General features: G+C 42.4%; 1 protein-coding gene across 2 annotated transcripts in view; it reads right to left on the reverse strand.

Moving 5' to 3' along the window:
- Window positions 1-11,105, reverse strand: part of LOC111235776 (cell surface glycoprotein MUC18-like) — a 48,247-nt gene extending 37,142 nt beyond the window's left edge. For both annotated transcript variants that reach the window (XM_022764318.1, XM_022764317.1), the window contains exon 1: window positions 10,898-11,105. In XM_022764318.1, coding sequence (XP_022620039.1) covers window positions 10,898-10,958 — 61 coding nt within the window. In that variant the 5' untranslated portion in view covers window positions 10,959-11,105. The remainder of the gene's footprint in view (window positions 1-10,897) is intronic.
- Window positions 11,106-26,257: the final 15,152 nt, after the last annotated feature.

The following is a 26,257-nucleotide window of genomic DNA, read 5'->3' on the forward strand; positions in this document are numbered from 1 at the left end:
ACACGATCTCGAGGCCATGACCGTCCAGCTGTCTCTCCTCTTTCTCAGTCGCTGTCACCGTTTTCTTTGTCCTGCTAAATATGCTTTCCCTGCCCATGGGAGATGGCAAAGAAAGAGAAAAAGAAAGAAAGACAGAAAGAAAGCAGCACAGTGTTGGCGGGGCGAAGGAGAAAGTGTTCGATGAAGGACAGGAGGTCCTGGTCTGATACTTGGATACAGCCGAAGTGAGGGAGGAGAGAACAGGTGGGTAGCCACAGGAAGACAAGTATGCCATTGTTTGGCTGGTATCTATGTAACCATACGGTCCATGTCTCCTCAAACTAGCATTTTGTATCTCTCAGTGCATGTGAGTTGAGAGTTAGCATTAGCTCGGGGTTACTGTTGCACACTGTGCTTTGACTTTGACCGCTCTGTCATGCCGATGGTGGGCCTGGATTTGATGCACTCCTGAACCGTTACACCAACTGGCCCTAAACCAGCACCAAACAGCCACACGTACGTGCACACACACACACACACACACACACACACTCAAACAGATGGGGCGAGGTGGGGTGTGTGTGGGTAAGGGGCTACAGAGAAGGGTGTAGGCGGTGGATGGTAGATTTTTTGGCAAGCTGTACCTTCCTAAGTTCATTGCCAAGGAGAGCAGGCTCTAACTCAGCCTGGATCATATACCACCAGCTGGCAAGCTAGAAGCCACAACCATGGCGGTGCAATATGACACAATGCAAATGGGGAAAAGAAACAAAGAAGGTGTTACATCAAAATACAGGAAATGAAAGTTTGAGTTCCCCCTTTTAGGTCAAAAATATTAACTTGGAGACATCGTATTGACATAAACATCCTCTTATCAAGAAATAGAGGTGCCTCTAGCCATGTGAGGCCCCTCAGTGTACTGGTGAGCAAGTCCACTGCTGTCCCATCACCAGCTGGTACTACCATTAATGTGGGACTGGACACACACACACACACCTATTTATAACCTCAGTTAAGTCCGGATTCCAGTTCACGATGGGGTTGCCATAATGTTCACATGCTCCTAACAGCCCCGACTGCTCCAAGTGACGGGTGCCCACACACACAGCAAAGTCCTGTCATACACCCAGTGCTAACTCTCCCCTTTGTCACACTCTCTCACACACATACTGCAGTGTTCAGTTAATGGGGTATGCATTCCAGACACACACATTTAAATACCCAGACACCCCTTCTCACGAGTATGCAGATGCAACACACACACACACACTTAAAACACCTGCATACATGCATGTATCCATCCATGTGTGCACAATCACACACACAGAGTTTAAACATCAACAAGTACCACCGCTCGTCAGGCTCTCCCTTTCACTGTGCCTCAACTCCCTTCACTCCCTTCACTCTACACCTCCTCTCCTCTCCATTCCTTCCTCCTCTCCTTCCCTCTCCCAGTCTCCCTCTCTGCTGTGTGTGTAATCAGCCCAGTATTAATACCTGCATTCCAACAGCCTACAGGAATGTCTTAACAATGTAGCCTTGTTCAGGTGCAGAGGGAGAAAAGACCTCACTGAAAAATACATTAAAAAAAGTGCTGCAGCAAGGAGTCCCAAGGCTGCAGCATGGAAGACCTGAGGCACGTTATCATTCGAGATGAACACGGTTGAGTGGAACACACTTGGCTGCCTCTAACACTTTGTGGCCAATCTACGAAAAAAATTCCTACTCTTACAGACATAGTATATGAGTCAAGTACTGTATACCACTTGTTAACAATCTCTCTCACACCCAGTCTATAAGCCCAAGATGCACAGGACAGATAATCATGCAGCTGAGCTACACTGCTTCACCAGAGAGTGATAATTCACTATTATGCTTAATTTGTTTTCAAATGTATCATATTATAATGATTCAAATAAAAGCTGCAATGATTAAGCAGTTAGTCAATCACTCTGTATACAGAATATTAATTAGCAACTATTTTTACAAATTAATTCATTTGATTGTTTAAGTATTTCTTTCCAATAAAATACCAGTTGGACTGTTGGTCAGACATTTGAAGGTGTCTTCTTCAGGAATCTGTGACGAGTATTTAGAGAAAATAATTAGAGGATTAAATGATGAAAGTAATCATTAGTTGCAGCCCTAGTCCAAACTAATTATTTCAAGAAAATTGCAATCAAAGTGAGTCATTTTATACATGCAATTTGTTCCACTGCTTGTTTGTATGTGATTGGCCGCACTGTGATGCATTTCAATGTGTGAAAATATTCTCATGATTATAATGATATTGATTTCCAGACCTAAGTAGAAGAGAGAGGTAATGAAAAGGAGTGACATACTGAATGTTCCATCATCCTCCCATCCTCCCTCCATCCCTCCCTCTGCCTGCCCCCTTTGTCAGGCCTTATTATTGAACATGTGTCCTCTCTGCCCCTGCCATTAACCAACCCCACCCATACACACTGCTTTCAATGGACAGACACACACACACACACAATGTGCAGCGCACACTCCTGAATTGCTAATTGACATGGGGAGTTGGTGCATCTTTCATCATTCTCCATGGAGACAAATCTTGAAGTGTGTGCGTGTGTGTGTGATGTGAGTGAGGAAAGGGATCAAAGGAGGCCCTCCAAGCTGCCTGTCCTAGAACTCTCAGCCCCTCACGACACTTTATAGGGCAGCTGGGAAGGGCCAAATATCTATCATACTCATCATTCAAGAACTACAACGTAAATGTACAGTAAGTTCAGCTGACTTGAGTTTGATTATCATTCAGAGCGAATAATTGTCAAGTAAATTTAGTCTTACTGCTGCAACATGACCACCGCCCGGAGCAGAATGGAAGATGCTCTCGAGGCAAAACATTGGCGTTATAATTACTTTAGCCCTTAATAACATGAGGCTAAATCAGTTAGGAACTCTGTAAGTCTAACATTATCCTCACAATAACTATCCATCACGTTTGTTGTTCTGCAGATTGCACAGACATGTAATTGGGAATCATTTAGCCAGATGGAGTCATAACCCAATTGAATGCGATTGATTTTGTATTAAATATTCATATGAAGCAGGAGTAAGCTTGTACTTTTTTTCCTGGTAGACTGAACTGAAATGATGCTATGAAACTTGATTCTCCTTGTATTACTGGAATATGGACATAACTGATGAACAACAACAAGAGATTTGGCTGAAAAATCCACTTCAGTTAATGGAGGACTTTCCACTACTACTGCACGGAGCTGCTGCAACTCTACAAATATTGTTACATGAGTGGGAAGTGAGTGTAAGTCAAACCCCCTTGTGGCTTGATTATTGTCATTAGCTGAACTGTCAGTCAAAAACAAAAAGATTACCTTCCCGTACTGCTAAGAATCACCAGGGATTGGAGACGCCCGGGTTCTTTTGGCTCCTTATTTTTCTTTTTCAGGCTATTGTGATGATTAGACAAAACATGGTCAGGATGATACATGTATTTTCTATTGGGCCCTGGCAGGGATAAGAGACAAATGACGGATGAAGGGTGAGACAAGGTTAGAGGAGGAAAGAGACGGATGACAGAGAGAGATGTAGAGATGAAAAAAAAAACACAGTGATAAAAGTGATGCTTTACAGAGCTGGGCATGAAGCAGGGTGTGGTAAAGAGGCTGACAAGCGAATTCCAGGGAGAAATGTAACTAAGAGAGAAAAAGAGACTCACACTGAAGTTAAGAACAGATTGTGACTTGAGGAGAACATTAACAGTCAGAGCATGGTAACTTTACCCCTCTACTCTTCTCTTTCAAAGTCAAGTTTGCACAGGCAGAGAGGTGCAAACTTTGGTGCTGTTGTCGTTGTTTCAGAGGGGCTCTGGTAAGTGAAACCTCATTAAAACAAAGACGAGTTATGTCCTTAGGCGGGTTGCCTGACTCGGAAGCCCTGAAAACCGACACCGTATCTGTTCAGTGATGACACTCGGGCCTCGCTCTCAGGTAACGTGGGGAGCCCCCTTTTCTCACACAAACAGACATGAAGTCATACCAAACATCCAACACACAGAGCCAACAACACTTGTGTTGTAATACAAACGCCACTTCTGAATCTCACACACCCACACCCTCTTCCCCTCCACCACATTCTGCTCCTCCTCTTCCTTCCCATCGTAGAGGATTAATGTTCCCACTCCTGTCTCCCAGGTCCCCCCGGCCCAGTTATAGCAATACGATCTCATTGTCAAACAGTGACCAGCCTCGCCGGAGAGGTTAACCACCGCTGCTTAACCATTAACTAGATTAAAGTCAGGGGGGGGGGGGGGGGGGGGGGGGGGGGGGGGGTGCAGGAATGTTGTCTGACAGATGGAAAAGGGAGATTGGACATAAAAAGTGGTTTCAAAGAGTGATCACTGTGGTTTTGGCCTACCCTTGTGACAGTGGTTTGAGTAAATTTGATCACACACACACACACACACACAGACACACACAGACACACACACACACACACACACACACACACACACACACACACACACGTGTACATATAATATAGGTAAACAGAGAAAATTGTGTAGCCTAGTGAACTTCAAGTCACCCTCATCTCCATGTTATCGTCATGCAATATAGATAAGGGAAGAAAAGAATCCTTTGGGGCTCCACCATCATATTTCTGAAACCACTCCCTGGGAAGCAAGAAATACTGGGTCAGAGGTGCATTCAAATATTTTTCCACAGGCTAAAAACTGCGCCTCGGTTGCATGGGAAGCGTTCAAAGCCATGTGCAATAATTTCATAATCATTGCATCTGAAATGTCAAATAAACAATCAAAGAACTCAGGGGCAAACAAATCAAATTAAGGGTGCATTCACAGCAAACACACATTTTGACTCTCTCCTTCCCCCACACCAGGCGAAACTAGTGGTGTAGAAAGACACAAGGTGGTAATGGAACCCGTGTGTGTGTGTGTGTGTGTGTGTGTGTGTGTGTGTGTGAAGGAAGCGGGGTGTGACGGGGGGAGTTTTTTTTGGAGGGGTGCATTCAACAACTGCTGCTGAGGCAACTGTTGATGTCTGAAAAGCAACAGCTTGCGGGGCTCCCAGAGGACGTTCTGCCAGCCAACAGTCAGATGGAGGGTTTAGGGTTGGAGGGGCGCAGGGGTTAGGATTTCTTCTCTAGTGCCAGGAAAATGATCTCCTTGGCCACAGATCCAGGCTTTTCCATGACATTCCCCATTGCTGACTGGTATTCCTCAATCCTGACGTACTCCGCCTGTCTGATCCGCACTGCTGCCATGTCTGCTTTTTCCGCTTTTGTTCATTTCATCCCCACTTTCATGCTATGTGATTGATCATAACAGCTGGGCAGGAAACAAGAGGAGTATTGTAAAAGCTATTTTTTGTGGCAGATATCAAATACTGTATGTAGGTCATCACATTTCCTTGCTGATTTATGACACAAATTTGGAACACGCGTGACCAAACATGCTCAAGCCAATCTTGCTTCTTTGTACATTCCTACAACAAACACACAGAGAACTAGATGCTCTTATCCACATCTTACTACAGCACTCAACTGATAAATGGATTGGCAGCACTTAACCTCATCTCCTCAAAGAGCTTTGTGAATTTTTCAATTTTGCTCCAGCCCTGAATTGCAATGCAACCCCCCCCTTCGTCCCTGCAGCTACCACAACCACCATCACATACACAGATGTAGAGGCAAGGACACACATGGAGCCTCGTCTCAAGGCTGCATTTGAAATTACCCATCACCATCATCTTCCTCCCATGAGACAAGAACAAGACTGCGTGGTGGCAACACAATAGTCAGCTGTAATCATCTCTTATCCCATCCCTTGATCTCTCTCTGTCCGCCCCTTCCTCTCTGCTTCCTTCTTTCCCTCCCTCTTCATCTCTGATTCTTTTTTCAACTTTCCAATTTTCTTCCTAATATTCAATGTATGTTAAACTTTTTTTTTAACACCTATGAAACTACTTTAAATCATGATTCAAATGCAGACAGTGGCAGAGTCACACACCGTCTTTTATTGTGCTTTGGAAAGTGAAAAACAGTGAGCCTGCCAAACAGGGGAGGATGGTCATTCTTATTTTAAAATCATTAATAGAGGCCATAAATCTGCTGTGGAGCAGCTCCAGGGATGGGCGTAAAAGCAAACAGAGCCCTCTCCCACCAAAAACACAGCAGGCAATCTTCCTGATGCTATGCAAGGTCATTAACTGTGAACCGTGCACAAAAGCTGAGTGGTCAACACAGGCAAAGACAACATGATAAATCACAGCAAGCAAACGCACTCACACAAACAAGACTGGACATCACGTGACCTCCTCTAAAGTGTCATTGTGGAGGACAAAAAGGAGAGAATGTAGAGGTAAGACAGAGATAGACAGAGACAGACAGACAAAGATAAGAGGGAAAGACGGGGGAATGTAGACAAAGCTAATCTGGTTGAAATACACCTTTTGTTTATGGATGAGTATCTGTGGAAGTGTGTATGTCTGTCTGTCTGTGTGTGTGTGTGTGTGTGTGTGTGTGTGCGTGTGTGTATATAATCACAGCTTTGACTACAGCTCTTTTGAAGCTCTTGTGGGGATATGATGATGAAAAAAAACAAAAAAACCAGGGGATAAACTTTTCCATCTCCGCTGTGCACCACATCATTCTTGCTAAGTGACTTCAAACCAGGATTAAGCACGTGCATGCAACCTACCATCTGCTCATGCTCAGTTGCGTACCGGTGCTGATTGCCAGCTCATTAGACAACATCAGCGCCATATCAAAGTTTAATGTGTCATTCATTGCAAAATATTAACAGAAGTGGGTATGTGAAAGGCTGACAAGCTCAAATCCCCTTTTCTGAGTTCAGTGTATACTAAACAGTCTTCCTCACACAAACCAACCTGAACGTGCCTTTTATTTAAACTGACTACTGCTTAACTGGTACCCCATGGATGTTCTGCTGAGTTAAGCCCAGTGAAACCACATGGATGTACCCTGGCTGTGAACAAACTCCAGCTTTACACCTGTGACTGTAGCCAGTTTTACACAGAGATCCCACTATATTGATGTTGAGAAGACCCCTCATTATGCCAGCTTTGCTTGTTTACACTGAACCAAACAAGTCGGCATAATGCTGCCCCAAGGTGTGATTTAGACAGCTTGCAGGCATCCCATAATCAGAGACATGAAGCGCAACACAACAGTGCCGGCATCTGTCCCGCCATGCTGGCTCTGCCGCCCCCCTGCCCCCCCTACATGAGTTAGTACCTTTTATGCAGAACGGCTAGGTGCAACATTCCCACTTTGAACAGTCTGTGCGAGTCACATTGTGCCTGCTTGTTTGTATGTGGATTACAGCCTGTGACTTGTGGTGAGAGGTCGGTTTAAAGACAGAAAGGAAACTCTTTTCCACAGAATTCAAAGGTGTGACAAACAAACACACACATTAGATTGCAAGCTTCAACGTGTCCACAGGAATGCCACTCATTCCATCTCAGTGCTCAACTCCATCACTGTCACACAGACACACACACACACGCGCGCTTTCACAAACACACAGAGGGGAATGAATCACCCCAATAATTGTGGCCCAACCATTCCACAGCCCACTCCCTAGAGGCCTAAATGACAAGGGGGCAAACATGGACTTGCTCTCCCAAAGCAGCCACTATCAACCTGTCACTCACTGCTATATGAGCTAAGATTTCCAGTGTTGCATAACGCCAGAATCCTGCAACTGGTGGCCGTATGTGTGTGTTCTTAAATGTATAGTACAAATAATGTGTGCATCTGTATGTCCATTTGTAGTTTTATGACTGCACACTTTTTTGGTCAGCGAATGTATTCTTATAAGTATTCTTGGCTTCATGCATTCAAGAATGCACATGCGCGTGTACTTGCGGAAAAAGGAGACTAAAACTAAGTGCCCCAGGACAGTTGCAAAAAGAAAAAAAAAGGGTTCCCTGGCTTTTATCTCCTTGTGGCTAAATGGATCTTTTTCTGGCCTAATACCATAATAATTACACATGGCTGCAGGGGGTGCACTTTTGATGCTGCGCTGGCAGGGGGACAGAAATTAAAAGTGAGGAAATGACTGTGGGAATTAAGGCAGCGATAGACAAAGAGGCTGACGCCGCGTGTTAGTGGTGAACACCTTGAACTCAACTGATGCTTGTCACATTGATTCTTTCCACCGGTTTCTGAACACTTTGGAGCCTCTACAGTTTAGCTCAAACTCATCTAACCATCTGACTCTCATCTTGTCTCTTTACCTTAATGTCACTTTGTTCTTTTTATCCCCAAAACAAAACTCATTGTTACTTTGAAGTTATTGCTTTTTACAAAAGACTGGGTGGACATATTCTTTTCAAATACATTAAGTTTTCTTCACCACTACCTTAGAAACTGTGTTTCTAATTGCAGATAGACTGCGCCATCACAATTTGCAGACTTCTGAAATGAAGTTATAATACAGCATGTTTCCACGGTCAATGCAGCTGCGATGGAAAAGGTAATGGCATGTCAGGAGCGCAGAACAGGAGCCACTGACCAACATTTCTGTGCGAGTGGGTCAAAGGGTAAGCGCAGTCCTGGGCACAGGCATGCCGAGCACCTTAGGGTGTCCTGGGTTGCCATGCATCACATATCTGTGTGTCACAACTATGTACATAAATACAGCCATACATGCTCACAAATATAAAGACACACTTAGTGTGGCCAGGTGGGGGCACATCTGGGTGTTACATGTCCCATGGTTTTTTTATTTTAGTGTACGTCTGTGCTCAACACTGACATAGTTGGAAGTTGCAAGTGTGTGACCAGTAATTGTGAAAATGTGGGTCTGTGTGACAGAATCCCACTGAGACCCAACAAGAGCTGCTATTATTAGACAAAACTATGCTAGAGAGAGAGAGAGGGAGAGAACGAGAGAGTGAGTTCAGAAAAAAGAACAGATTTGGCAAAGTTTTTCTATGACAAGACCAATGTTACACCAAAGTGAAAAGATTACTTTCCTTGCCTCAGAGTGTGTGTATGTGTGTGTGTGTGTGTGTGTGGGGGGGGGGGGGGGGTCAGCACCTGGAACCAAGCCTTTAAATCAATGTACCACAGCTGTACAGAGGGCTGTGTGATCAAGACTGCATCCATCAATTACAGGGAACTTTTTAGTAGGCACCTGTTAAAAGGCTCCATGAAGGGCAGACAGACAGCAAAGTACAACAACTGTCTCTGATACCAGGGTGGAGGGAGGGGGCAATCGTAAATCTGATCTGGGGAGCGAAGAGGTGTATAAAAGAAGAAAGTGGTATGAGAAAGGAAGAAAAGCTAAACCAGGTAAACTCTGAGGGAAGCTGTGTTTTCGGTGAAAAACAAACTTGCTATTCAATGAGGGGCTCCATAAGTAATGAGAAACTACTATGATGCAGTGAGGACAGGACAGTCAGAGAGAGCAGAAGAGATGGAGAGTATAGAGAGAGGCCAGCCAGCACCCCAGCCCCGCCCTTTACTTCATCCTGCTTCAAACCACCAAAGGCTGCCTGTACAGGCAAGGAATTAGAAATAATGTTCATGAAAACTCTGCTATGCATTCCCGCAAATTTGATTTTGACACACACAAATGGCCACAAAGGAGTCACTGAGGGCTACACTATGTAAAACACAAATATTAACAACAAGTTAACCTCTTATACATCTTTTAAGGATATTAAGCAATGAAACGTTACAGTCATGCTAAAAGAGAATAAACAAACGCAGTAAAGTAGGCTACAGCATAATCTCAATGGCAGCACATTAAATCATATGGGACTGTTAAGCATTGGACATAAACATCAAGTACACTGAGGTCAATAATAAACGTGTAGGTCTACCACAAGTACCACAGCAACTACTTAAAATTAATCTACACTTGGTTTTGGTCAGTAACCACAAGCTTCTCTTCATAGATCATATAAGGCCAAAGTCAAGTTGCATTTAAATTGGCTTAGTGTGTCTGGCAGCAGTAGAGGTGCTGAGGGTGAGGCGCACTGCCAAATAAGAGACGCAAATCCCGCAGATCAGACATCAAAGCGCTGGAAACTGCACCACAGCAGCCAGACATGGCAGATTGAATGAGACTGGATGAGACCGGCAACCTGGTCTTCAAAATAAAAGCTTATTATTTATCACCGTTCAGGTAAAATATAATAAATAAATAAATGGGCTGGCCCAAATATTTGGAAGACTTATTTCGTAGATTTCTCATTAAAATGACACATTATCTAAATATAAACATTATGTTTTTCATTTCAATCGGTGTTTTACTTTGGCAGTTCAATATGTTTTATTACGGCCGTATGGAAGAGGCGCTGTTTGGTATTAGGCTATGTTGGTTTGGCAGCGGTGTCCAGAGGACAGGAGCAGTGTGCCGCAGTCCTGGGCGCTGTTAAGAAGTGCACTCAAGTGCGGAGCTGAGACTTACCGCACTAGCCTACAAAGAGTCACCATTAACCCTTTAAACATCCCCGCAGTGTAGAAAACCCGCACGTCGTAACTGCGCAAACTAACGGCTACCGTAAAACAATGTTTGTTTTATAAATCAGTTAGACCTCTGTTGAAACAAATAGACTTTCTGAAACGTCGATTATGGGAAAAATGTTATCGGCGTGTTCCGGTGGATCCGTGCCGCCGCTAACAGGTTGCTCTACATCATCCAACAATTTCGAGCAAACATAGCCAAACTATAAAGTGTTAGTCTGGACTCAATGAGCCGTTTCTGGCTGCGACATGGACAGACAGGTTTGTCCTGGACTCGTGGTCCGCGAGAGAGGAAAGTATAAATGTGCAGCCTAGAGCCATGAAAAACTCACCAGAACCGTGACAAAAGCACGACAAAGTTAGTAGAAAGAGGCATACTGTAATAAATGAAGCGGGAAGTATCAAAGAGACCTACCTATCAATGCCCAGAGCAAGGTGCACAGGAGCGACGTGCGTCCAAACGTTATCCCGTCCATGGCCGGTTTTCTAACTTTTTTCAGAGAAAAGTATTCACTTTGTTTTTGGTTGTAGAGAGTGGAAATCTGGCTGCAGTTAGTCTTCTTTCTTCTTTCACTGCTCCAAAGCCTTCTGGACCTCTCTGTCTCTCTCTCCCTCTCTCTCTCTCTGCTAAAGGAGTGCCTCACTCCCTCACACACACATACACTCAGAAATCTGATGCTGGTGGCAGTCCTCTTGGTTGATATATTTGCACAAAAGGTGACCCCCCACCCCCACCCCTCCTCCTAACACAACCCCCTCCCCTCTCCGTCTCTCCCTCTCTCTCTCTACCTCACTTGCAGTGAAAAGACTTGCTTGACTAATTCGCAGAGCAGGTCTCCCGGGGCCTGCAGGATTTCTTTAAAGAAACTTAAAAGTGATTTTATCATGAAGCTCTCTGGCTCATTGTAACTCGATAGACAAAATAATTTAAGTTTTATCAGGATAATATAAGAATTTCACAGCAAAACTAGACATGAAAGCTGTAAGCTCACATTAATATACTAGTAGCCTATGTTATAGTAGCTAGGCCTATCTACAATAGTCCAGAATATTAAAATTATTTTTGGACTTGTTTGGAGTCAACATGGCACACTTAACAGCTTTTAAATTTAATTTCTTTAATTGCTTGGAAATTATGGAGGTAATGGCACAGTTTCAGAAAAAAACATCATATTAGGCTTAATAAAATAGGCTGCAGAATAATTAGCATTTGATTAAGTGCAAATTGCAAAAGACACAATTTTGCAACTGTAGATAAGGGAAATTATTTTCACCCATTATAGCTAAATGCTGGTAAATGAATATGACAGGTTACTGATCATTATTCAGAGGTCTTGATTGCCCAAAAAATAATTGGTTGGGAAAACAATCAGCTTTCTTTTGCTAGTTTATTTTGTAGACAAATTTCCGGCACTGGTTAGACCTTTAACATCCCAAACTTACACATGTCTCAAATAATGATTTTCATTTTCAAAGCAACCTGAGGCCATTTCTTGGGTTAAGCTGTCTGTCAATGACAGACATACCATTCATTCCTAGACATGTAATCCCTTCAGAATCTGTTTGGGTATTTGCAGGGTATGGAACAACCTATTTGGGTATATACAGTTCAGATATACGGTTATCATGAGAGGCTAAGTGGCTTATTCACTATACTATAATACCAGTCTGAATGCTTGGAGTGGGTATTGTGTGACCTCTGAGGTTGATTTAGGCCAAATCCCATAAGCTAGGACTTGGAAAGCATAAACACCTGTCAGTCCTGTATAAGATGACTTCATGGTACCATTGACCACTGAAGTGCTCAAGAGGAACATCTATCTTCTTGCAGTTTCTTTCTATTGGAACTAAATAATCGGCACACCCTGCAGGTAATAATAGCCCCTTGCAGAGCAGTTGTATTCAAAGACACGCATTCCAAACATAGTTGGTCTAAAACAGCTGGTTAATTATTTTCTCAGCCCTGTTTGAAGAGGAGAAATGATACTTACAACCTGCTCCACTGCAGTATAAAGAAGAGACACCCCTCTGGATGGGATCTGGTAGTTGGAATACACACACACACACACACACACACACACAGCTGTTGTTCACATAAAGGAGTCACTGACAGCAGTGTGTAGGTTACTGAGTTTAATGGGACTGAGGCAGTTAGTTTACTCTCATGAACTCTGTTTCTCTCTGTCTATTCCCAGCTATGACAGCAGGAGGGGAAGAAAAGCCTTCCCACTGACTATCCAACATCAATACAGCCACTTATCCCTGGTATCGAACCAGTCATAATCATCTCTCCATGCTGTAGAGACATGAGATCCACTAACAAGTCCTCTGTCCTGTGGTGAAGGACTTAGGGCGATGTAACCCTCACACTGCCTTACATAAGACCTATATCATGCTGCATAGCTGTAGCTAATGCTGATGTAGCCCAGCACGGGGGCTTACGTAAGGCCTTTAGTCATACAAAGAGTAGCTGTGGCTCTGATTTACAGTATTGGCTCATTACCTAATGGAGCTGCAGGACAGGACAGGAGAGGAGAGGAGAGGAGAGGAGAGGAGAGGAGAGGGAAAATAAGGATGGACGAGGACAAAGAAGGACACAGAAGGGGATGGTGTAAGTAATAGGCAAGGAGAAGGAAAGGGAACACATGAAGAGAGGGAAATGAGAGTGATAATAGTCGGGAAAAATAGTCAAGAAGGAGCGAAGAAGAAAAAGAGAGTGAAGGCATCTCTTGACACAAACTCTAAAATATTTGCAGAGGTCAGTCTTGGTGACAAATGTCTGCTCATCGTCTCAGAGTCCAGCATATTCAGTTACCACAGGTGAGCAAAGGTGAGCTTGAACATCATGAGGAGCTAGTTTTGTACCTGACGGGTAACAGCAGTGCCAGACAAGGGATGCTTTAAAATGACAGGGTAGTCATCCTCCTTCAGACACATTGTGTTTGGTGTACTTTGACATAATCCATCGAGTGCAGAGCTGTATTTAAATGCTATTCACATTGTGTAAACAAGCAGAATTATACTGTTCTCATATTATGGTGTATATTATGCAAATTGCTAAATAACACCAACAAGCCATTTTCTTTATGAATAGGCCGTTGTTGAACTTACAATTTTTTTATAGGCACAAAACCATAAACATTTGTATTTGCTTTGCTGCTTGTTTGGAGATTTGGGTGTGTTGTCATGCTAGCGGTGGCTAATGTAGCCCTGAGCGACTAACCTCAAGCAGGGATGAGGAGCAGGCTACAGAGGTCTGAAAAACCCTAGATCTTCTCGTTATTAAATTCATAGTCTTCAGATCCAGCCAACATTGACTCACATGACTTCACTTGAAGCAATTTATCTTTTTACACGGCTCCCTCCAGAGCCACAACAAGACTTAGACAACTTTTTTTCTCACACATGCAGTAGTACTCCCCGAGACCTATAAACAGTCTTTGATGTTATAAACCAGTGGAGTTCCCCTTCAAGGGATCACCAGAATTATTACAATTCATCCTGAGGGGGGCATTACTTTATGTACCAAATTTCATGGCAATCCCTCTAATAGATGTTGAGACACTTGACTCAAAACCACAACACCCCACAGTGGCACTAGAGGAAAAGTCATTATGATACGTTGTCTGTGAAAATCTGTACAAGACGTTGCACCCATCCATCACCAGATAAGTGAAAACTTTGATCTGCTGGTGGCGCTTGAGGGAAACTCAGGAGATCACTAAGGTCATTAGGATTCAGAAATTTCAGTAAGGACCAAAGAGGTGGACTGGACAACAGACTGACAGACAGACAGATCAACATCACCATCCCTGGAGCCTTATTTTATCTATATAGACCTTTTAATGGCTGTCAAACCACTCCATGACTGTTTAAATTATATGAAGGTCACAACATGCGAGCAAAACCTGTCTGCTGTAGCACCGAGACTTGTCAGCATTTTTAGACTTCAAGAGAAATAAAACCATGCAGTTATGTGACACTCATTGAAGGTACTTGTAGGCAAATTGTCACACCTTGCAAAACATAAATCAGACAGCCCACTTTATAGTCCCTTGCTTTATGTGATTTACCACCCCCACCCCATGTCAAAAATTAGGCTACCTGACAGGGAGAATATTTGACACATCAGCCTAAAGCAAGGGGATAAAGAGAAACAGAGACACGGAGACACTACAAAGGGAACAGAGATGTGTAATGAAAGAATAATGAAGAGAGCAGATTAGAAGAGGAGGAGGAGGGGAGAACTTTAATTCCAAAGTCAGGGGATGGGTAGCATGTAGCCCCGGGGAATAAAAGCAAAGTATAGGCAGAAAGAAAAAAAAAAGGGGGGGGGGGGGTATAGAAAGTGAGGGAAGCTGTTATCTTGCATGAATTCTCATGTCTGGTCTCGACATGGCAGGAAGACTGAATGAAAGATGGGCTGAAGCTTCACCCCCCCCCCATGATTCTTTGATCTCTTTTGGTCTGTCTTTCTATATGTGCCCTCCATCTCTGTCCATTTTAATCTCTCCATATATCTTTATTACCCCATCTTTCCACTCCCCTCTTACTCTGTCTCCCTCTCTTTCTTGGCCTCTTTCCTCTTGGCTGGACTACAGATGATCGCACAGCTGTTTTCCAGGCATCGATACATAGCGAAGCATGAGTCACAGCGCAGGATTTGTACAGTGATGAAGCTATTCTATGGGGAATTCAACGCTACTTTTCTGTAATCTGGATCACTTACAAACAGTAGCTCCAGTTGGCCGTAATGATCAATAGACCCGACAACAGAGTCACTAAAATGAAGTAATCATTATAACTTATGCTTACATCTTTCTATTTTCTGTTGGTTTTACCTGCCTGAGATGTAATAGATTTAATAGAATGGATATCTCTCAGTGGGCCTAACAACAGTAGTCTGTACAAAACTTTGTGCATTTGTAGTGTTGATTATTACAGGATCAAATGGGGTGCAGCTCTTTGTTTATGTCCCCTGTATAATTTCACTGGGACCCTGTCTTTCAATGCGAGTTTGTGCCTATCCCAGTGGATTCTGTCTGACCGGGGGGCTGGGCACAATACCACCCATTCTGACAGTAACTCTGTGGGAGGGAGATCTGTCATGCTCACTATGGACAGGGCCAGGCGACAGGAAATGGTGGTGAACAATATGGGAGTCACATACCCGGCTCTGTGTCTATAGAGTGGGTCCCTGCATCATAAAGGTCAGATGTGTGGTCAAGTGTTGGCAGCAGTGTTTACAAGAACTAGGTCATACATCAACTGTCATTGATGCACCGCAGTTGTCATGGTTTTTAAGGGGAAATACGGCCCATGATACAACATGCACACGCATTTTCTGGGATATTCCACAGTTGAGTTTTAATTCATGAGTTGGTCTCTGCTTAAACTGAACAGCAGCGAGAGTAATCTACAGTCAAATCCTTGTGCAGCTAGACGGCGAATAGTGAAACCACTCCCACAACACTATGACAAAAGCCACAGATGCTGAGACATTTTCTGATTCACAGCTGTAAGCCTCGCATTCAAATACAATTCATGTAATATCTCAAACAAAAATTATTTGACCCCCCCCAACCCCCCCCCAAATCAGTCACTAATTCCATGTCATAGAGATGTTCCAAAGTTTCACTAAATATAATTTCCAGCACAGCACAAATAATGCATTTTATAATTGTTTGTTCTATTCAAATTTGTTCAGTATTATTTGTACTGACAGCCCCATGAGGAAAACAGCTATGAAAATCACTTTTGCCTTGCTTTTCCTCAAAGACTAACCCAGTGTTTTGCATGTTTTATCCCACAAATCAGTATTTTTTTTCTTTTACATAGTTTTTCCATCTATTTTTATACACTACAAAAATCAATTTGAAACAATAATTTTCAGTCAGATAATCCATACCAGTGAATATATCTTGTTTGACTTTTTCGTCAGAGTTAACTCATCATTGCATGGTAATGCAGTGGAAATGAAGCATAGCAGTACTTCAGGCATAGCACTGAAGTCACACATCTCCCTACTGGCTCCAGCCGTTCGCAGTGTGCTTCAAAATGATTGGCTCATTTGCAGCTGTGTAGCTATTAATCATATTAATTCAAGTGTACATCACGGCCACTATAACCTGACACTGCTTCATTGTTAGTCTGACAATCATGCTCATGCCAACACTGTTTGCTGCCACACCTCCCTCCACCATAGCACCAGCCTCCTCCTTATATATTTTGTGTTGCTGATTGATAAGCTCGCTCAGCAGAATCCACAGTTGCTTGGATTAATTGAGAGCAGCAGAGCCTTTTCCACCAATTCTAACTATACAACCATTTGCTATAAGTGTTCACATTCTTGACGAAAAAAAGTCTTCAACTTCAACTAGTTATGCTCCTTGCTTTGCTCAGAAGCTCATATCACACCATCAACAAACAACAGTGGCAAGAAAAAGTAAGAGAACCCTTTGGAATGATCTTCATTTATGCATAAATTTGTTACAGTAATGAACAAATATGAAAAGTATGTGAACCTCTACATGACATGAACAAAAACTAACTGGAGTCACGAGTTAGGAAACCATGGAGTCCAGTCAATGAAACAAGATTAGAGGTGTTGGGTTAGAGCCAGTTTGATTTATAAAACAAAAAAACACCCAAGCATCTTGAGTTTGCTGTTCACAAGAAGCATCTGCTGGTGTGAGCCATGTCTTACAAAAAAAGAGAGATTCTAAAGACTTTAAATATTCATGAATCCACAGTTAGACAAACTATAAATGGAGATGATTTAGTTCTGTGGCTACTCTCCCTAGAAGTGGGTGTCCAGCTGAGTCCAAAGGCACAATGCAGAATGATCAGTGAGGTAAAAATGAAGCCCAGAGTAACAGATTAAGTCTTAAAATAATCATTAGAGCTGATCAAAATCTCAGTTCATGAGACTACCAAACACAAATCATAGTGCATGGTTGCATGGACTACAAAAAAAAAAAAAACTAAAAACATCACTTACATGCCTGAAATTTGCCAAAGAGCACCATGACACTCTACAACACTACTGGGGAAATATTTTTATGGACTGATGAAAGCATGGCTGAATTGTTTGGGAGGAACATGGCACTGCATACCAACATGAAAACATCACCCCAAAGTTGAAGTAAGGTGGAGGAGCATCATGATTTGAGGCTTTGCTGCCCCTGAGCCTGGACAACTCAACGTCATCCAGGGGAAAACAAATTCCTGAGTTCATCAAGGTCTCTTACAGGGCAATGTGAGGGTGGCTGTCCACCTACTGAAGCTCAGCAAAAGCTGGGTGATGACCGTAAACACCAGCTTTTTCCACCAGCACAATGTTTAATGGCTGAATTAGAATTGCTTGTGTGATAATATCTTAAGCACACGCCATTGCCACCGTTAAGTTGCCACCTGCCATCATAAATATAAGTTGTGATGCTGTGACTTCAAGCCTTAGCAAACAGCTCACCAGAAATGTGAAGACTAACTTTTTGCTGTCAAAAATCACATGTACAATGTAAACACTAGTTGAGGGACGTTTTTTTTTTAAAGGCGTTCTAGAGGAAATTAGGATCTGCAATAAGCATCATTAACAGGCAGACATCAAGTAAGATGTTTAACTTGAGTGGCTATGATTAATTCAAATTAAATCCTAATCCCCAGTTTATTATTATTTAATTTCATGCACCATATCAGGTGTAGAAATTAAACCTGATCTTCTTAGCACTTAATTCTCTATTATAGTGTTATCTAATTCTAAGTATATTTAGCCAGATACGATCTGATATAAAATTACAAATGGAAACTTTATCTATTAAAAAAATGTAGGCTTTAAAAGTTAGGCTATAAAAAGGAACAGTGTGAACAGTTTAATAAGTTTCAAGAGCAAGACCATATGAATATGACTTTCCTACAAAACTCTAAATTAATATATTTCTCTCCTCTTACTCTTTTTATGCAGCTTCCTCTTTTATGCTCGTGAACCACAGTTGGCTTTTCTTCAGACATCTTTTTCCTGTAATACATGTAAATGTAGCTTTCAGAGGAAAATTAATTAGGAATCAGCTCTTTGCCTTCAAAGTCTCCAACGTCTCTGCACTGCACTTTCTCTTGCTTACAAACATACATGCGCTCACACACTCACAATCCTCCATGCCTGCTGGGCTGTGTGGACTTTATCGCGCCTACACCAACTCAGCGTTGGCGTCGTCTCTGCATTCAAAGCCTTGGGCTTTGAATATGAATACATAAACTATTTTATAGAATATTAATCATCCTTCACCACTGAATGAATTGCAGGCAACTGCATTTTCTCTGTGTCTGCCCCAGGGTTACGATAGGGATATGAAAGTGTAACCACCTCTGTTAAACTTGAATGCAGTAGTTTTATGAGCGAATACATCCTTATTTGCATGTTTACACTATCCTGGTGGGCTTCCTGGTGTCACCTACAGCAATGTTAGCCTGTAATTAAAAGCCTTTTTCCTGTGTACATTCTTAAGTATACACGCATATGCTTGTGTAACAAGTGACCTGTCAAACTTATTGTGCATTTTGAGCCTGGCAGGAACACAGTGAGGAGTTTATATCCAAAATGAAGATACATGCTCCGACAGAAATGGATGCTAACACGATTATATATCACACTGAGCAACATAGTTGTTGTTTTCTATGTACTCTTCTTAAAGTATTGATGTGGAAATTCTTGATCAGTGAAAGCTGTTAAATTTTAAGTATATCAAAGGTAGTGAGACATAGATGAAATGTCTTATGATTTTTTTATGATTTAGAGTTTCATAGCTTGTGACTAGGTCAAACATTGTAGCTTTTTAACCCAGTTCTGACGTTTGCAGAAACTTTTGATCACAATCAATTCAACAGCACATTATCTGTGTGTCTGAGCTCAACCAAATTTGTCTCCATGCCTCTATAATGGGGTCTGATCTGTTTTTCTTTAACTTGTGTGTGCATCTGCATCTGCTGTAACCCAAGTGAGGGACCCATCTGTGTGTGTCCAATGAAGCCTGAACCATTACATCTCTACTGATGTGGCCCCCCACGACAGGGGCCAGGGGCAGGGTGTCCCCTGGGATGCACAGACCCAGAATGTCTCTCTTTCTTCCTGTCTCACACATTCACACACTCGCAAACAGCCATACACCAATCCAACTGATCTGCTGACCAGCAAACTAACCCACACATCTTTCCCTCACTCATCTCTCCATCCAACTGATCAGCCCTCCTCACCCATCTCTTCTCACGTCCGCTCCCCTCCCTCCTTCCTAGCCTGGCTCCCTTTGAAACTACCTCTCTCTCCCCCAGTCTTGCCCATAATAGGGAGGGTAATTATGGCATTACAGCCACAATAACTGTGGTGGTGGCTGAGTAACCGTGACACACGCTCACGCACCATGGCCAAGTGTTGCCATCAATATAGACTTCTGTGACTCCACAGGGGGGGCATTAGGAAGGAGAGTGGGGGAGAGGAGAGGAAGGGAACATTAGGGATGAAGAGGCAAAAAAATAAGAGATGGGGAAGAAAGGCAGGAGTAGGTGGCTGTCAGATGTGTAGAGAATCAATTAATGGAAAAGCAGAAGGAAGAAGAGGAAAGGAGATGTGGGTTGCTCCGATATGTTAAGAGAGTGACACACAGAAGAAAGAGCATGAGTACAGCCAGGATCAAAAGAAAGTGATTGAGTGAAGGGAAAGAGGGGGAGAGGCTGATGTGCTTCAGACAACAGGAGATGGGGAGAGAGGAAAAGAGGAAAGAGAACGGCCGATAGAGCAAGCCTGTGGGCCCCCTCTAACTGACCGTGCAGTTTGTCTAGCTTGGCCTGCTGGGTTGGGCAGAGCACTTGGCGTGATGAGATTTAATGCAACTCCAGAGTGGGCTGCCAATGGGAATGAGATGGTTAGCAAGGCTGTTTATCACCCTGCACAAAGTAAGAGGAGACAGCTGAATGCGGAGGGGAAGGGGAAGAACTTTCAATTACATTCATTTCTTGCTGATTCACCCAAACACACAGGGAACATGCCGTTTTGATTATATGTGATTTTAAGAGAGGGAAAAAAAAAAAAAATCAGCAACACATTTGAACTCAAAGAGTCAACAGTGACAATGGCATTAAAGATTAAACAGCCAGATTAAGCGGTCAGCATATTTTGTCACACCTCATTGCCTCCATGTGAGTGAATTACTTCTGCTGCTGAGCTTGCCCATTCAAATCAATATCTGTTACTGTAATCAATTGGCAGCAGATGGTTTTTGCCATAAATGGGATACGACTGAAACGCGAGTGCCCGGCTGTAAAGCGCTATATAGAAGAAGAGTGCATCAGGGGCCCAGTTCCATAATGATAACATCACTTAGTGTGTGTTTTTGCCATTACGTTTATATCTACACGCCTTGTAATGGATGCTCCTGGAAGATTGTGTGACTGCTCAAAGCCCTCTGTGTTCTGTCAGTCCAAAACAATCCACCACATTCACCGATCACATGTCCAGTTTGACTCACACCTCCACCACTAAACAGAGCTCTGATGTCATCAACACGGGCCAGGCTAAGTTAGTCACACGCTCACCGATGACCTCGTGGTCATTTGTCATCGCTGTCAGGATCTGAGGGAGGATGACGCAGCACTTGACCGCAGGCGGAGATGAGCAGATATTTGTCCCTGGCACACGAGCAGAAAGCGCATGAAACTGAATCCTGGTTAACTGACTTGGTTGTGCAGGGAGTGACTCAGGTTTGTGTAATTCTGTACAGTATTGATTATTCAAAAGAAATCATGTTGACAGTTTCAAGCCTCTAAGACACTCTGAACTGCTGTCCCCTGTGCTTTTCACAACATCCTCTGTTTTTAATCCAAGATAAATAACAAGCAGGTTTTCAATTCACAGAAGGTCGCATTAAAATATTGAAGTGTGAAAACAGTTTGAATCACTAAGAGAGGAACATTAAAAATCTCCTTCATTTTCAGGTTTTATTACTACTCTCAATCTTTAATCACACCATGACCCATATTTTGATTGATGGACTGTTTTCTTGTCCTTTTGTCTTGTTTCTGTTCTTGTGTTGACGGTATCTTCCTCTGTGCACTTGTGTAAGGTTGAATGACAATGCATTTGAATAGAATGATTTCCCTTTGTCTGTATCTGCTGCTTTGCTTTATCACATAGTCTTTCATTCTTCTCTGTCTCTCTCTCTCTCTCTCCTACCCATCTCTTGTCTGAATGTACATTTTAGAAAAAGTCAACTCTTGGTCATCTGCATGCACAGCGCCTGGGTTCCAGCTGTGAACGGAGGATTGAAATGGAAATAGGAAGGAGAAAAAGAGCAGATTATGCTCCTCAAACGCATGCACTGCCTCCTGGCTGGCCCACCAGCTGAGAAGAGAGAGAAAAAAAGAACATGGGTGGGTGGGTGGATGATGGGGGCTTAGGGGGAAAATTTAGGCAGCAGCAGTTAGAGTAAGAGTTAGAGTTAGACAGCAACTAAGTGAGAAGAGTGAGGTCGGTAAAGTAATTTTGGGCAAAAGTAGAAGATAGAGAAGACAGACCGAGTGGAATAATCCGCCCTGAGAGGGCTGCAAAATGGTGTAAAACTAGATCGAGACTGTTTGAAAGACACCAAGTGTCTGCACAGACACAAAGGTGCCCGCACAGCACATACTAACTCTAATGGACTAGATGAGATTCATGTGAATAAACTTAGGCTGACCTCTTAGATAGCCAGACATTGAACTTGAGTAGCTGGTTTGGACAGGCGCACAGACAGTGACTGAGAAGAGATTATTAACTGTGTGTGCAGCATTATACAGTGCGCTACATAAAGCTTCAAATAAGAGGTTTGTCTGAATGATAACTGCAAAGTTAAAGGACACCTGCTGCATTGTACTGAGGAAAGTGAACCATGTTTGGAGACACATTTGAAGAGTTTCACTTTTCAGCTGAAAAAATATTATATGATAGAATTTCTAGTTGTTTTTAGGTAAAGTTCTTAATTTAATTGAAAACATTCACGTGGGGGTTCCTCTCACATTACAATAAAATATTGAAATGAACTTTAGTCTTAAACAGACTTTCCAAATGTCAGAGGGCTTGCTGGTACATTGCTATTCATGAGATTCCTGTGTCCTGGTGCAACAGCAGAGTGGTTGGTATTGACCTCAGCTGGAAAAGTCAGATGGGAGGAAAGAGGGAGAGAGAGGGTGAGCGAAAAAAACTGTATAATGTAAAATAAAATAATGAAATAATGAAAAGAGAAAATGAGACTGAGAGAAACCAGGAGAACAATTTCTCTATCAGGACTCAGAGAAGCGTGACCCTGTACTTTGCTGCCTACCTGTATTCAGCAGGCCTGGAGGCGAGCGCATATTGTTAACCTAATGTTGTACCAAACCTCTGCCACAGCAGGACCTGGCCATCAAATTAAATTCTCTCTCAGAAGATGGGTCCCTGTGGTGTGCCTTGATTTCTATGGAGGTACAGTATGATTTGTATGATTGTTGTCAGCGGTCAAATGCAGTCATGAATCCAACACGTCCCAAATGGCACCTAATCACGGCTCACAAACCAGCACATCTGCAAAATACTGTATCCAGAGTCATTATGTGAAATTGGAATGTGAAATTGTGCATTTTTTGTGGAATGTGCAGAAATGTGCACAATCTACATTTGCAAAAAGAAAAAAAATCAGTAAATGCAGTGCACAGCGACGTAATTACTCAGGAGATGTTTTGACATAACTGTGGGTAAAGAGATGAGGAAGCTTTGAAAGTAGCTCAGCAGTTAATAAGATTTCCACTAACACAACTTTACCTGTCTGTCACACTGTTTTTGCACGCACACATTTACACAGGCAATGTCTGGGATTTCGTCTCTCACACACTCTCCCTGCCTCTCCACTCACTCTCTCTCTCTCTCTCTATCTCTGACATGCACAAGGAAGACAGTAGCCTATTGACAACAGTGGAGGATAGGCAGGTTTATCTATCTCCACAGTGAGGTAAGATACAAAAACAGAAGCCCATTGACTGACTGAAGGTTGTCCAAGTCCAAGGACAGGATATTTTTCAAACAATTGTATGCTTGGAATGAGTGGCAAAGGATGAAGAATACAAAACAGAAACGGAGACATGCAGGCAGTAAGGACATTATTCAGGTAAGAGAAAGGAAAACCAAAGGAGTAACACAACAGAGAATGAATACAGAAGTGGCACAGCAGGGTAGCAGCGTAGAAAGGAAAATGAGGAGAAAGTACAAGAGGCACAAGGAGATATACAGAAAGGGAGGTAAGACAGAGAGGAGGTTGAGAGAAAATAAGGGCATGTTGGAATTGGTCCAGGGGGAGGGGAGAGGACGCTACCTCGAGTCAAGGAGGTCACTGTGTGCAAGAGAAAAGTATAGCACGCAATAGTACAACAGCAGCCTGAAATGAGTTCCCTAACCTCTGCAACACTGTGCCATAAACGCACTTACGCACTCCCACATGTGCACATACAAACACTGCATACCTGGGTTGGGTTGTCTTGAATGAAAGTCTATCAAATAGAACATGTATAGTATAACGACATGAGGTAGCACGCTGCTAAATCTGTGCAGCGCCACGGCTTCGTCGAGTTCACTGCCCAAAATTTAATTGAGAAACATGTTAGAAAGTCACAAGATAATCACACTGAAGCCCCACACACACACACACACACACACACACACGAGGTATGTGAGGAGTTACTGTTATCTAGACCGTGTAGTGTGGAAATATTGCTTTAATGAAGTCCAAGAGGGCAAGAGACACGAGAAGTTAGACAACCCCCCAGTTCAAAAGACGTGAGAAGTAAGATCACCACTCAGACTGTCCATTTGAAACATTACAGTTTAAAGACCAATTTCCTGATATGCATTTGACCTACTGCACTGTTTTCATGTGTAATGAGGGTTAATCAAACACATTTGGGTGCAAAAAAAAAAAAAAAACACATTTGGGTGCACTTGTTTTGTTATAATCTGGCTAAACTGTTGGCAGTGATGGAAGAAGTAGTCAGAGCCTTTATGCCAGTAAAAGTAGCAATACCTCAAGGTAAAAACACTCCACGCATGCATTCAAAATTAAAAAAATATATATACATATAAAAGTATCAAGGGCAAAATATAAAAGTATTACAAGTAAAAGTACTTGTTAGGCAGCAGAATGACCCCCATCAGTTTTACATTATACTGGATATTGCTGCTGAAATATTATGCAGCATTTTATGTTGTAACTGGTGAAAGTAAAGCTACTACTTTCTATCTTGTTGGGAAGATTAATTCATTATGTTCTAAAAGCTGATCATCACATAATATTTTCTATGTAAAATTCCTGTAAATCTATACAGATACAAGATATAGAGAAGCATAAAAGTTGTAAGAAAACTAAATTGTCATTTTGAAACATTTCCAACATTTGCAGCAGCAATCACAGCCTCTTTTTCTTCACTTAAAATGAAAGATGTCCTGTTGGTTATTAAATGTGCAATGACCCACTCTGCATGCACAACTCATAAATACCCCTCTGACAGACTTCTCAATCACATTTTACTAATAACACTGGGAAATCTACAAACTATTCATTTTTGTTTGTTTCCCATGAATTACTGTTAATTCATTCATGAAAACCATCTCAATCAAATTGCAGTCTGCATTCTTTGATTATGTAAAAACATCATTTTCCCTCAAATAAATAATGTTTGATTGGATTGGAACCATGATTGATATGATTAAAGAGGTGCAGGGATTTGTAGAAAGCATAGGAACTTTTTCACAGAGGCAAAGCATGACACAATGGCAACGCAATAGGCTGAGGGCTTTTAGCCCTGATAAGGCATGGTAAAGCTGGAGGAGGGAGAAATAGGGTACTAATGGTACTTAGGGGTAAAGGATGAAAAGGAATAGGGGAAAGAAGATAGCAGGAAGAGGGGTAAACCTGGATATACAATAGAAAGGTTGAACAAGAAAGATCATTAGAGTGATGAAGTCTGAGAGATTGTTTAGATTGGAGGGCGTTAGATGAGAAAGGGGCATGGATTGAGAGAAAACAGAGGGAGAAAATGAGGGTGACAAATCAGGAAAAGTTGTTTAACTGAACCTTCACTTGAGTCTCAAAAACTGGAGTACCATCCGTATGTCTGTGAAGATTGTCAGTCATCCAGGTCATGGTATTTCTAAGTGCTATACAAAGGCAAATGGACGTTCATGATGTTGAAGATGAGACTATGATGAAACGTCTTCAAAAACCTCTTCTCAGTACAGTTGCCTTGACTTTATGTGCGATCAGTGAAGAAAATTCTATGTGTCTGGGTCAGTCATGACTGGTGCATTTGTCATACCTATCAAGCTTTTACCTCACAGGAAACTGTTCATTATTTCAAAATCAAGTAAAGGGCAGCAGACATGAAAGCTGTGATTACATCTGATCATTGTGATTTTATTATGTTAAAATAATCTACAAATTTAGAGATTTCTGACCCTAGAATCAATTCTGTCCCAACTTGTCACTGCCAAGAGCCCGAAGTGAACTATTTTCCATGTCAGTTGCTCGTGTTTACAGTAAATATAACAGGACGTGAAACTCAGCAAAAGGCCGTGGAGTTCAGGGATAGCTCAACCAATCACTGTAAATGAGGCATGCTAATAAGGATTTCAACTATCATCTCATGCATGCACTAAACCTTGAAAAAAAATTAACACAGGGAAAAGACTTGTCAGGGCTGCGGGTAATGAGAAATGTGGGTTTTT

This window comes from Seriola dumerili, unplaced genomic scaffold (genome assembly GCF_002260705.1).
Source record: "Seriola dumerili isolate Sdu_G_001 unplaced genomic scaffold, Sdu_1.0 BDQW01000533.1, whole genome shotgun sequence".
Classification (NCBI taxonomy): domain Eukaryota; kingdom Metazoa; phylum Chordata; class Actinopteri; order Carangiformes; family Carangidae; genus Seriola; species Seriola dumerili.